At 37.4% G+C, this 14,468-nt stretch overlaps 1 protein-coding gene across 6 annotated transcripts in view; it reads right to left on the reverse strand.

The window, feature by feature from the left end:
* Positions 1-14,468, reverse strand: part of LOC106175501 (SLIT-ROBO Rho GTPase-activating protein 1) — a 45,717-nt gene that overhangs the window by 18,080 nt on the left and 13,169 nt on the right. For 5 of the 6 annotated variants that reach the window (XM_087015593.1, XM_087015590.1, XM_013557546.3 and 2 more), the window contains exons 2-3: positions 5,843-6,026; positions 3,705-3,870 (exon numbers count right to left, since the gene is read on the reverse strand). In XM_087015593.1, coding sequence (XP_086871719.1) covers positions 3,705-3,870; positions 5,843-6,026 — 350 coding nt within the window. Of the gene's footprint in view, positions 1-3,704; positions 3,871-5,842; positions 6,027-7,443; positions 8,132-14,468 lie in introns of those variants that run through there. The other variant, XM_087015592.1, reaches the window with a different exon arrangement.

The following is a 14,468-nucleotide window of genomic DNA, read 5'->3' on the forward strand; positions in this document are numbered from 1 at the left end:
TTGATTTTTTGAAATTGCACAAATGGAGACAGATTTCATGTCTGCAAAAGAGTCTAACTACTAGTTTTTTAACTTCAGTTTTGAATTGAAAACAAAGAGCACACAGAGTCTTCATGACAGCAAGACACGCCATGTTGGTCTAACACCTGCCCTATCTCTGCCATGTGGTTACAACAAACAAATGTTGTCTGTTTTTATGGTATCATATAAAACAAGGAACCAGTTGATTTTTTTGTGTGTGTGCTTTTGTTGGTGTCAAAGACATCCTTTGGTCTAAAGACAAAAATATGAAATCTCTCAACAGTCGTAAATCAATCTGTTCATCAATCTGTCTGGGGCTAAATTTCCCATCCAAAATCTTAGAAATTGGATTAGCTTGTGTGATCTCTATGAGTGTCTGCAGAAAAAGATCAATGAATCCTGAAAGATGCAAAATTGCTGGAGCAAAAATCTTATCTAGTAAACCAGACAGGCTACTTATAAGGTTTCTCATAATATAGCTCTTGAAAATTGTATCCATGACGTCTATACCCTCCAACCCACCCTCTTAAATTATTTCATACAAAAAATGAGAAATATAATCAAACACCAAATATGGGCCTAGGTTTTTTAAAAAAACCTCTGAACATTTATCATAGGACCCAACACCTATTTTATTTTATTGCAGATCTTGACCATCAGAATTGAATTAAAAAAACACCAAATTATGAGTTTTCACTGAAAAAATCATGTCTGAAATATCATAATTCTCCTTCAACCAAGGGATAACATTCCCTTAAAAACTTGATTTTCTGTGGCATTTCACATAAAATTCATACACTAGTATGAGTCTAGAAGGTTTGGCTTATCTCATGTCATCCACATGAATGGCATCTGAAAAAGGCAATCAATACTTAAAACTGAACAGATTATTTTGAACTAAGGAGATTCGGCAGCTGTGATTAAACATTCCATCTAAAACAGGCAGCAGTAGGGTTAATACAATGGGGATTTGAAGGGGGTGGGGTGGGGTGGGGTGGGGTTTGATGAGGGGGGGGAGGGGGCATGTGCCTACCCATTGGCTTCTAGGATACCTTCTTCTCCCTCCACAAAAAAAAAAAGCAAGGAACACAATCAGAAATCTCTCTACCATCTATATTCCACGGATATAATACTAAAATTGCAAAATTCTTGTAACTCCCCCCCCCCCCCCCCAAAAAAAAAAAAATCTCAATCAACCAATGTAGTCTAAGACCAGATTATAAAACCATTTGGTAAATGTCACGATGTCTCCATCTTTCTAATCAGATCTCTCTGGGATTAATTTTATATTATGATGAACCTAAGACAAATATCACACCAGGGATATCATCTTCTCCGCAAATCTTCCTCAAAATTGCATAATGAAAGTCATCATCAGGACTTCCTATCTTTTTTTGTTTGTTTTGTTTGTTTTGTTTTTTTTGTTAGTCCACATTTTGTGTCTTAAAAGTCCTAGTCATCTGGAAACTCTGACGAGATGTTCTCAGAAAAATATCTAACAAAAATCAAAATGATCTCATCCACAGATAAAATGTCTAAAAATAATGGGAAAATAATCTAAAACAACTGTCAAAATTCCCACTAATTGGACTCCACTATTAAGATTGAAAAATCCATTTTTTACATGCCCAATATGATGTTAAGACTGTTAACAGACACAAAGGAAGCTTTGTGGACATGCCATTTGAAGGCCACAACCAAGAAATACTCAATAATGGATGTAAACCAAGTGAAACATTCCTCTCCTAATATCTTAAACTTATAAGGGAGGTAAAGCTTGTGAAACACTTTCCTAAAACTGCCCTAATATGGCAAAAGTCTTGTTTGGATTTATATGTCTTTGATAATCTGATACTTTGTTACAACGTCTTTGATAATCTGATATTTTGTTACAACTTTAGGTCACAATACAAACACTAGGACTAACTTTCACTTTTACCTTCTCTGTTATACCTTTCAGGGCCTAACACCAGCTAACAAGGCCAGGAATGGGATATCCTAACAATACACAGATTCCTGGCACTATGGTCCTGACTGGGACCATAAACTGGATATTCAGTGTAAAGATGATGTGAAATATTGTTGTGTTAGAAAACACAGGGAAAATCAAATTTGGTCAGAGTAGGTATTTGATCTTTTTTAAATCAAGTTTTTGTCAAGAAGTATGTCTGTTTGTTTGGATGTAGGCGGGGAGCCTTTTTTTCTTGTGACCTTTGACCTGTGACCTCTGACCTCTGATTCAGAAGAAAAGGCATCCTAAGTTTGATGTAAGGTAATAATACTAAAAATCATGTGGCAATTACTTAAAAATTCTAACACCTCACCCCCTCCTATCATATTACTTGATGACATGCCCCTTTTATTTCCTCACATACAGGTCTTTCCCTCACTCAGTTACATAAATACTGTTCTGTGAAAATTAATAATTTATTTTATTCGAATATTAAGAGATTTTACCGTAATGAATTTGTTCATTGAATTTGTATTCTCTGAGTTACCTGCTACGTTTTTACTCCAAATATTTTTTTGTTTCTTCTTCTGTTGCAAGAACTGTTAAATATATCAAAATGAGGTTTATCTTATGTCTAGCAGCACAAAGAATACACAAGAAAGAAATCAATTTTTCCAATTAATTTTCTGCGAATCACCACAAGATAAAGAAAGTGGTTTGAAGAGAATGGAATAAGGCTGCACCGTATGATGTGAGAAAATACTCAGCTTTCATCTATTAAGGAGGGAATGAGATTAAAGAGTAGATTTAATTGGAAAAGGAACAGTGAATTAACTCCTTAATATGGTTTAATGATCCAGTCTTCACCATGGACTGGTCAAATTATACCCAAATACAAGAATGGTGTCCCCTGTAAATGTTAGCAAATGTTTCACCCACCTTATCAAGACCTTTGCTTCAGAAAACTGCTTTTATTACAAATGCAATCAATGCCAGTTGCATTAAAATAACAATGTATTTCTCCAAAATTAGTAGGACAATTTTTAGGTAACACAGCTGAAATAACCACAATTCTCATTACTCAACATCTAGAACAATTTCTCTCCAAAAATATGCCTTATTCTGCCACTACACAAAAACTTTTTCTTTAAATAATTCAAGAAGATTGAAAGAAGTGATTTATTAGGAACAATTCTTTCATTCCAAGCCTAATAATCACTGGAAAAGTTCAATCTGAAAGGCATTCTGAATTCTTACAGATGATAAAAACTCAAGGTCAAAGGTCAAGGGTCAGAGGGTCAAATATCTTAAACTCCCAGAATTCCAGGAGCATTTCTCAGGTTCAGAGAGTATAATACCTGAAATACCACATGCATTCTGCACCTGCTTGGAGGATAGACCTGTGTAAAAAGACACATACTGCAGGCATGAGTGGAGTACAATGACTGATATGATCTTGACTTGACTGAGGCCACTTCATTGAGTCAACTTTATGACTTATTACCTTAGAATTGCTGACACATATCTGAGAATTGAGAGAGAGAGAAAGAGAGAGAGAGAGAGAGAGAGAGAGAGAGAGAGGGAGGGATGGGAAGAAAATGTGTGCATGAGAGAGAGGGAGAGAGGGCAGAGAAAGTGTGTTTGTGTGTGTGCGCATGTGAGAAAGAGAGAGAAAGAGAAAGAGAGGGAAGGGGAGAACTGGCAAATACAGAAAGTAACCCTCAGTACTCACAGCTTTATACATCCTCTGTGCATCCTCCATAACCTCTGACAGCCTTTGTACCATGATATTCCCGTAGATGTCGCCCACTGTCCCGTGGTCCTTACTCTGCTTCTTCGTCATAGCCAAGAGATGCTGCCAGCACGTGTATGTGGAATACAGGTGCCATGACTCTCGCCTGAATGAGTGATTTGAATTTATTTTCTATTTTAAAATATTATTGGAATTTATAATTTCAAGTATTCAGTTCAAGTATTCAGTTGTGCATGGAATTTTAAAGATAGCGATAGTTTTGATTTATTCTTATGTCATTTAATAGTCAATTGTACTTACACTATCAATAAAAACTTTTAGGTTGTACTTTCATAAAAATAACCCATATGATCTTAGCTGAACTGAATATATATAAGTCCAACTTTCTCTGGAGATATGCTACAAATCTTTGATTCCATTCTGTGTTTGAAAGTGCATGTGAACCCAACAGCCCAAACACCAGCAGAGTTTTACACAAGTGTCTGGACAACAATGAAATGCCTTAAAATTCAGGCTTTTCCAGAATGTTCTCCCGATAAGGGTTTGAAATTTATTTCATGTCTGAAGCACTAGTGAGAATATAAGTGTGATGGGGTGATTTCTCTTCAAAGTTAGATTTTTCAAGATTCTGGTGGAAAAACCATATTTCATGCGAGTGTTTTTCGAATTTTTCAAGTGTATCGACTCAATGTAATTCTTTGAACTGTATTGGAGCACGTGTCCCTGCCTGCCTGGAGTTCTGCCTTAGCCACGATTTACTAGGCAGCTGGTAGAAACCCTTCAAAACATAAATCAGGTTCAAAAATTCAATTTGTTAATAAAAAAGGTAGGAATTTAACTGGCACGCAGCTGGTTTGATAAGCATCATATCTTTTCTTTTTTCATTTTTTTTAATTGATGACATATTTTGTGGTATTTATCCCATTTCATTGCACTCTGTGTTCTACCAGAAAGCCTCACAATAACTAGATGTCAAGACAACCCTCTACATTTCTCTTACTTCATTTGCTCAAATTGCTTGGTATGGAAATACAGATATACCACATGATATTAACAAGAGGAGAACAAACACAAAAACACACACACACACACACACACACACACACACAGAAGCTATGAGGACATTCAATACCAGACCAAAAACTAAGATAATCCATCAAATCCAACATTTCACACAATATGAGGATTGGGTTTTGATCAACATTTATCTCAGTTATAATGGAGATAGATACTACTAAATGAAATTCAGGGGTCTGGAACTCTGAAAAACCATCTTAACTGTCTACGTCATCTGTGAATGATTCTTGACTCATGTCAAAATATAGAAAACAGGTAAGGTACTAATGTTTCCAACAGAGAAAGGCCTTCATAGTACATTCCTCAAATCAAACACTGAAAAGTTTGGGGTGAAAGTCAAATTATAATTTTAATCTGAGTTGTTTCATTAAGATCAGTTGGCAAATTACTTCATAAAAATATGTAAATTAAACTTTTAAAATTAAAAAAAAAAAAAAAAGGAATCAAATTAACAATGACAACATTACTGTGATATGGAACATCTGCCTTAGCTGACCTTGTTGGTGGTCTCTCAATTTGATCATCTCTGAACATCTACATTACATCTTTTACAGGTAAAGCAAATATTTCAATCTGTGTAAAATTAACATGGCAGGTACAGTCAGAAATCTGCTGGCATGAGATATCTCTTTATACACATTAAACCTGTCAGTTCTTATGGATATCACCCATTAAAATGTTGAGGACTGGTAGAAAATTGTGATCAGCGAGTCCATGGGATAGACAACAATTTTGAACACATTTTGAATTGAAAGCCAGTCCAACAAATTTTTCTTAAATGCCAGTCGAACTCCAGCAGCCGTGTGTGTTTTTTAAAATTTATTTAGTTTTCAGCATGCCAGTGTTTTGATGGCATTCACATGTCACATCTAACACACTGTCACATCTAACACACTGTCACATCTAACACACTATCACACTTAACATGTTACATCTAACACATTGTCACATCTAACACATTGTCACATCTTGCCAACTATCACAACTAACACAATCCCCCACATATTATACTCTAACTCACACCACAAACCTCCTCTCACCTCTGTTTGTCAGCCTTGTGGCGTACCATCACTTGTTTCACCAGGCGGTCCAGATTTCGGGAGTATTCCTGCTCCACCTCCGCCCTCTTCTTGAAAAAATCCTGTATCTCGGCCACCATGGCCATTTGGTTCTCCAGCCTCAAGTCCAGGCATTTTAACTGTTCATTTAATTGCTGTCTGATATCTGTAAGAAATACATAGCAATATGATATAATGATATCAATCTCATTTTTCTTTCTCTCTAATGGGAATCAGCTGGGAATGCATTTGACACTTTATGAGGTCACATGAGACAAGAACACATCCTGACACCCTCCCCCCCCCCCCCCCCAGCCCTGCAACTGCTTTCTTTTTTCAATATCTGGACATACATCTATAGACTGAAATAAAAATTGCATGAAGGTTTTTTTTTTTTTTGGGGGGGGGGGGGGGGGGAGGGGGGAGGAATTACATCTAAATGCATCATGTCAATATTCTACTTCTCGTATATTGTAAATCAATGGTCTTTCGTTTATTTATCATTTCATTATTTTTACTTTCAAATATCTTTAATTCTATCCTGGGAGTAATCTAGACTTAACCACTCAAGACCTTCTCGTTGTCCTATCTGAATGAAAATCTATGATTAATTATCGATTTGTCGGTACAATTCACTGAGAGAAAAAAAAATATCAAAGCTTTAGTCAATTCTGAAAGTAAGAAGGAAGTTTGTGCCTAGATAGCAAAGAATAATTTTTTTCTAACACCACCTTCATGACTCACTGTGTACAACGTAACTGTGGGAAAGCATATGAATTACATGGTTCAGTTGCATCAGAAATAGTATGTGACACCATAGACTATGATGTCATGGTATGTGAACATCGTTTAGTTTTTTGGCCTAAAAAAGTTGAAATAGTTTGTTATCCTTCATGAAATGTGCACATGCTCTTCTCACCACTCAGTCCGTCTCTTTTTGTCTCCCCCTCTCTCTCTCTCTCTCGGAATGTGAATACATTACACAGTAGTAAATTAGACTAAACATATTCATGATGTGCTACATCTTAATTTCCATTTCTATTCCACTGAAAGCCACAAATGTGCTCTTAGCTCTAACCACAAAAACATTTCTCAAACAAAGGGCCAATTCTAATGTCATTTAAATAATAAACTAATTGCACATCATATAAAGGTTGCCAAGCAGCTGTTATAGTTCAAGGTCTGCAATTTCAGACTCATTTCATCCACTTTCCAGATAGAAAACAAAAGGCCTGTTTCCACTGTTCAAATTGGTGCAACCTTGGTTCGAACATGGACTGACACAACTTGGCAACAAGACTTGCGTTTAACTTGAAAAGGAACAGGTTCACTGCATTAACCTGCACAGAGATATTTATAGATACCAAAAAGTGACACACAAAATATGATCCTACAAAATGTAAAAATAATTTGTTTTAAACCACTACCATTATAAATCTTTTTTAAAAACCACTCCAGAGTTACTTTGCTAGTACACTGGTCTGTGATTTCTGGGTTTTAAGTTGTGACCAACTTTTGAGAAAAGGAATTAATATCATAAAACTAGCCATAGGTTACTGTGAACAGAACATCTGGACACCTACCTATCAACAGTGGCGTGTAAAATGTAAAATCCTCTTCTGAGAAAGTGCAGCGCCAGAGAAAACTTCCTCTTGGCATCCTGGCTTATTATTATTATTATTATATTTTTCAGAAAAAAAAACTCTAGCTTTACAATACTGTTAGTTTCAGTCCACTAGACACTAATTCCAGGATAAAACCTTCAACAGTCTGACAAAGTTTTCCACAGATTATCTTAACAATCCAAATTCCACAGACATACACATCTCTCCATTCACATTTCATCAAATCTTGGCTCCAATTTGATAAAGTATCATAATCCGCACATGGACACTGTTTGTTTTGAGTAAGGATAATTCAGGTCAATAAAAGTGGTCCACAATTTCTTCCTGGCGAGCTGGTTGTCCTTGTCAAAGTTTCCTCTCCTTGGTGTGCTGTCACTGTGTTCTTCACCCAGTTATGACATTATAACACCGCAGTTTCCCTTTACTTCAAAATAATTAGATTTCAGCGACTTCACACGAGTATCACACACATTTTGTACCCAGTATCTCACATTTTGTGCCGTTACTCCATTATTATTACAGCGCGGGGACCTAATACACATAATCCTTTGTACAAATGACAGCAATTAAGTAACAGGGCGTGCAGGGCAATACAGCTCATATCCAGTCTCAAATAACAGCTCCTGTATGTACTAGTATACATCTACTGGGACATCTATCAATATACCCAATGTGGCCTATATCATATGTGATTTTTTTGTCAAAAACATCAGCCAAGAAATAAACTGTTGAGCCACAGGTGTCTCTCCAGTGATCTTTCAGTGCATAAACATGCTTCATTCTTCCATAATTAAGTTGTTGTCTTTTTCCAACAGATAAATCCAGATGGTTATATCTCTATTAAAGATTGGGAATGGCATATACTGCCTCTATAAAGTTGAACTGTTCTTTCCCACCTGTTAGAGAGGGAACAAGTCAAAGATAGTCCTCTCAGTGCCTCCGCCAGTAGGGAGTTAACAACCTAGCCCCTCTCTTTAACACCTTTGGTGGGATATACAGCTGGGATTTAGGGACACCGTTACATAATAACTCATTAAGTTTAACAGTACCCTTAATTGCCTTGTGTAATAATAGTCAGTCTTGATTAAAACCCCAGGTGAGTGATTCTTGAACACTGACAGTTTCTTGATTTATGATCCTCAGGGTTATAGCTTAGATACAAGGTGTGAGAGTGACCTCCGACGGCAATGTGATCCAGGTACAGCATTCTTTCCAGGGAAAATAAAATCCACCACACTTGGAATACTCAAGAATAATTATCCTCTCTTGTCAAACCGTGATAAATGGAAAATAACTTTATTCAAAGTAATGCTTTACCCTCTTGAAGTTATTCTGCAATATGTTAATAGTGAAGTCTGGGAACACTCTCTCAGACAGCTGAAGTACTTTTTTTCTTTTACTTTTCCAACTTCTTAAATCCTGCCACTTGTCACTTAGGATGTTAAGCACATTACGGAATTTATTGTAAAAGCACTCTTGAATTGTTTTATAAATATTCTGCTAAGAACAGAGCAATAAACAACAAGGTCCATGCTGCGGAAAAATTCTACATAAATGATCTCTCCCTGTGGTGAGTCTTGTTGGGCATCCCTTTCCCCCTAATTTGTAGCGTTTTAAGTGGCCTATATATAGCCACACACATGATAGGTTATATACAAATCCATGGGCTTCTCTCTCTCAGGTTATTACACTTCTAACAAAACCAGAGGCTGAAACTGTTCAATCTTTTTTTTTTTTTGCCTAGTTCAGCCTTGGTACTTTTGTTCTTGAAAAGAAAAAAGCACTGAAATCTCTCATGGCATATACAGAACAGCCGACAGAACAACCCAATCTTAGCTGTCCCTGATTTCTTAAGTAAGTCTCCTGCCTTAAAATGTCACTTGAGAGATTTGAAGTCCAAGTCACAAACTACAGACATGCTTGCTGCGATGTTTCCAGAACTGTCACCAGCAATTTCTGTCTCCTATGTAGACCTTATGTCGTAGCACCGACTTCTAAAACAGCACAGTGCTGTGAATCTCCACTATAACCTTTCCTCATCTAAAGGTCCTGTTGATGTAAACTTTAGTCCACCTCCTTTTCTTTCATCACTAACAAACTTTAACTAACTTGGATGTTCTCCAAACTGTGCCAAGCACTCTGTCACCCCCAATGGAGTGGTCTGCCACTCTCACCCCCTCTGGTGGGAAAAAAAAACTGTCGCAAAAGGGAAATTATAACAACTGCCAAGTGACACTACAAGGAAAAATATAAATTTCTATTTTGTCCTAAGCTTTGGCTCAAAAATCCATGTTAGAATACTTTTCTGCATCCTGTTTAGAATACTATTCAGCATCCTGTTTTCCAGTTCTGAGTTAAATTTTTTCACTGTTTTAATCCTTTTGTCTTGGGCAATATGAGTGCAACAGAACCATAAACTTTTGATGAGCCCAGTGTCCCCAAAAAGTCAACAAGTCACCAGTGTCTCCAACATTAAGTATAATTCAGTGAGCGTTGAGCGACCAGCTGACAGCATATTTCACTGACCACAAACAAAGTTTAAAAAGTTTTTCAATATCTCAGTCACACTATTTTCTCTTCTCTTCTGAACTTCACTCCACACTCAGAGCACGTCCAATTCACCGACAGCTGCAAGAACTTGTATCTGTCAGTAACACAACACAGAGATATTCACAGAGCTCCAAAACTGCTGCAAACAAGTGTCCATGAAAAGAAAAGTGTGAGTATGAAGATCACAACTCTACCACCGACTACAACTCCCAGCAAACTGTCTACAAGTGCAATGATCAGTTACAGACTGATACGCGTTAACCCGAAACCATTTTTCCCCTGTTAAGTACATTCATAAAAGGAGTTAACTAAATTGCATTGGTAGATTACAAGTCGATCTGTGATCCCGTTGTGTAATTTCCACTGATGTCATTTGTCACGTATTCTGGAGCACACTTCTCCCTTTGTTACTCTGGACAGCCTCTACACTGTTACTGTTACGCTGAATACATTAAGATACAATGGATGCCAAATGTCACACTAACAGACTTAAACAGTTATCATTTAACTCGCTGATACCAGTAAGTTGATTTCAACATGTTAAAAATTGCTTCCAGGTAGAGTTTAATGCCATCATGAAAGTGGAGCTAGGTGAGTTCCACAATGAAGGGGACAACTTTGTCAAGTGTATGATAAAATGGGAGGGGGGGGGGTGTCTTTGGTACTTTCTTTGAACACTGGAGGCACGTTTTCATATTAAGCTAAAAATACTTTCTTATAACTTCATGTTAATCGCAAGTCCACATGGTTTACACTCTAGCACCCAAGTGTCAAGGGAAAAACCCTTCCACAGTCCTGCAGTTATATGCCATAGGCATGGCTGTCTCCATGGTTACACATAAACTGTCTAGAAATCACTGGTGAACAGTGAATGCACCTCTGCCTTGGATGACAAGTGAACCCTCTGGGTTTTTACTGCATTGAAAAATATTTCTCAAGGTTCAATTGCTGCCTGTCCTATAGATAAAGCATCCCAATCCTGCTTTTCTTCACTGCCTTGTGCCTCCGTTAAAATCCCTTCCACATGTGACACTTGTTTTTTTCACAACAGGACTGTCACCCCACAGTGACACTTGCCATTAACACGGAAAAACTCTGCCTTGCTTGTGAGAGAGCTGCAGAATCAACAGGCAGTTGTCTAAAGCTTCCAAAAAGCAGTGTGTGTCACAGTATTGTATGACAAAAAAACTTCTCAATTCTCACACCTCTTTATCATAGCACTTGTTGGAAAGCTATCAAGTCCCGATTTCTTCACCCCCCTGTTGCTGGGATGGGATGTGAGGTATTTCCTTCTCTGAAGGTCCGTTTTTTCCAGAGCCACGAAGAGATTGTTTTCACTTGATAGTCACATATATATTTCTCTGATTAATTCTCTGCACATTTCTGTACTGCTCAGTAAGAATACTTGTACAAAACTTCAGCTATCATCACCCATGCAGATGGACTCTGATGGCAAGTAGTTTGTCCCCACAATACAGATCTACTTGTATAAAGTTTGACCGTGGGATCTCACTGCCCAGACAAGCAGGCAGACTGGCGTGTGTGTTTCTTTCCCCACTCTCTCTCTCCTCTTATAATCCATACATTCATAAGTTCGCAGCTGTCGCTCCCTGGACGGTGTTTGAATTGAATGCAAAGGTCCAGTGAATCATGATCAACATATCTTGATCCATACATCGCCTCTAGGAACGTGTGGTTCAGAAATGGGGGAAGGAGTATTGAATTTCTGAATTTTTTTTTTTTTTTTTTTTTTTTTGACAGCATTTTTGGATTGGTGCTGAGATGTAGTGGCTTATTACAGGGGTATAAGAAGTATATTATCACTATATAATTATGTAACATAATATTAGATTCCATTTTATATGAAATAAGTGTAATCATAATATCAAAAAGTTAACAAAGACTCTCTTATTGCTACATATTGGCAGTTTTAAAGCAATCTAAAGGTTATTTTTTTATCCCTTCCTCCCCTCTCGGTAAGTTGACTACTGGTATGTCCCTGGTTTTGAAGGAACATTGAATGTCATATTCTAACGCCTGTCAGGCATTCCACAAAGACCACTACATATCTGTCACCAGAGTTGACATCACCCTGCTAGCACCTCTGGCATCTCACTAAGCCTGTCTCCCGGTCATCTGTCTTCACCCCTGACAAACTTGGACAATTTATCAAGTCATTTGTCATTGAAAACAGCTCCCAGTAATTAACTGACTGTGGTTTCATTCACATTGTTTTAGGAGTATTTCTTGTTTCAGAACCAAGCAATTTCTCGGCTGAAATATGCCAAATGAGAACAGACTGCAAAATATCATACATTAGGCGTATGTAGTGCTCCTATTTTGTTCTCCTTCATTTTGTGATTGTTTCTATTCATAACGCAGGAACTCATTAGTCAGAGGACCTAAGTATACCTGTTGCTAGTTCAACTTCATTTCCCTGCTTAATGGAAAATGAATGGCATGAATCACATGATGTCAATTTGTATTTTTGGTGTCCTTAGTACAATCAAAACTCCGTACTAGATTATAAGTCTGTAGAAAATATTAGATATAAGTTGAGATATATATATAAACTTTTCATATTTTTCTTTGTGATGAGGACAATGCATTGCCTGTTTTAAAAACCGTGCTATTTGTAAAGTTAATACACTAATCTCAGCCACAGCACTGTTTGCAATATGAACATCAACGGCTAAAAAAATTCACTCTTGTTTTCTCCCCTCCTGCTTCAATTATAAGGCCTATTCACCAACACATGGCTCTGTCATTACAATAAATGTCTGTCATCAATCAACAGCAGCATTTCTGTGTTACTTTACAAACCTTCTCACACATACTAGTACACTGGAGTGCTCGGCTCTAAGAAAGAACCCAAAGACGAGAGAAGTTTGCATGCACGCACATACATTTAAAAGCAAGAATGCTTTATCATGCAATATGATAAATCGTTTTGACTTACTTGTACTATTTTATTCTATTTTGGATAAGTTGTAAGTTATTGTTGGTTCGTTGGTCTCAAGTATTTCCCTTCAGATAATTTTGCTTCAACAATTGGCAATTTTGTTCAAAAATTTAGATATATACATGCATGCAAACCCGCACGTGTATGAGTCATTTACACAAAATATATAACAAGCTATCACTCCCAAAAAAGTCCTAAACCCATAAGAGTTCTAAAAAAAGTTCTAAATTGAAAACATAAATAGTGGTTTGCCTTTGATTCTGCTGCATACCACTGTTCAATCTCAATATAGGAAAATAAAGTGAAAGTGGTTCAATTTGTCCTGCAGTGAAATCCGATAAAGTCTTTGAAGGCAACACACTGGGGCAGCTGTCCACAGAAAATAAGACAATACCGCTTCAAAGAGACTGGGGTTAAACAGATAATATGTGCAGAAAGGGGTTAAGTTCAGGACAAAAAGGGGGGTGGGGTTCATCAAATTATGATATGTAGAAAAATTGAGTGAAATCAAATCAAGCACACAATGAAGCACATACTGATCACTTTACCCCTCCCCCCCAATTCTCAATCTCCCATACATGTACTCCCTATTTAACTCAGTATTTTATCTCCTGTCCTCAATACCATTTGCTTTCATAAGCTCTCCCCCCCCCCACACACAAACATAAACTCCTTCACCAAATCCATCTATTTCTTACACACACCCACACAAACACCAAAACACACACATCTATGACCCTGAATATTCTCTCTATTCCCCCCCCCCCCCAAGGACACACTCCATATTAAAACGCACACACACACACACCTATATCCCTATATATATATATTCTTCCCCCCCCCTCCCCCCCCCCCCCCCCCCCCCCCCCAAATCAATAATTCCCATCTTAGCATTAAGTACACATTTGTCTATATCCCAGTAGTTAACAACAAACATGGACATTAAGGAGCTGATCATTGACTGGCTGTGATGGGGCTGCCAATAATACAGAACTCACTGTCCACTGAACCACTCATACATTGGCTGCTTTCACAACAGTGGACTAACTAGTCCGTGGGCCAAATTAGGTAACCGACAAAAAAGCTTGCCCTCTAATCTGCTAATGGACACTGAATAGATTCCCCGTGGGGAAGTATTTGACCCGTGGACTAGTTAGTCCGCAGTTCTGAATGTGGTCAATGAAGCCTTGTGTGTGTCAGACATATGTAGTGGCTGTAAAAACCCTATCCATCATATAACCCAGTCTACATACAGCAAGGAACAGGGTTTTATGGCACTCTTTAAATATTTCTTATGATAGTATATTAGAATCATGTTCATGTGGACTGCCTGTCTATTCAAATCACCCAATATTTTAAAAAGCCCTATAGTACTCTAAAAATAAGTTTTTTTCCTATCATACTTTTTTCCTCTTTTTTTACAAGTACCTCAATGTTCCAAATCTTGGAAACATAATATTATGATATGAGG

The sequence above is a fragment of the Lingula anatina genome, chromosome 6 (assembly GCF_051362555.1).
Source record: "Lingula anatina isolate TDL-2025a chromosome 6, LinAna3.0, whole genome shotgun sequence".
NCBI classification, from domain to species: Eukaryota; Metazoa; Brachiopoda; class Lingulata; order Lingulida; family Lingulidae; genus Lingula; species Lingula anatina.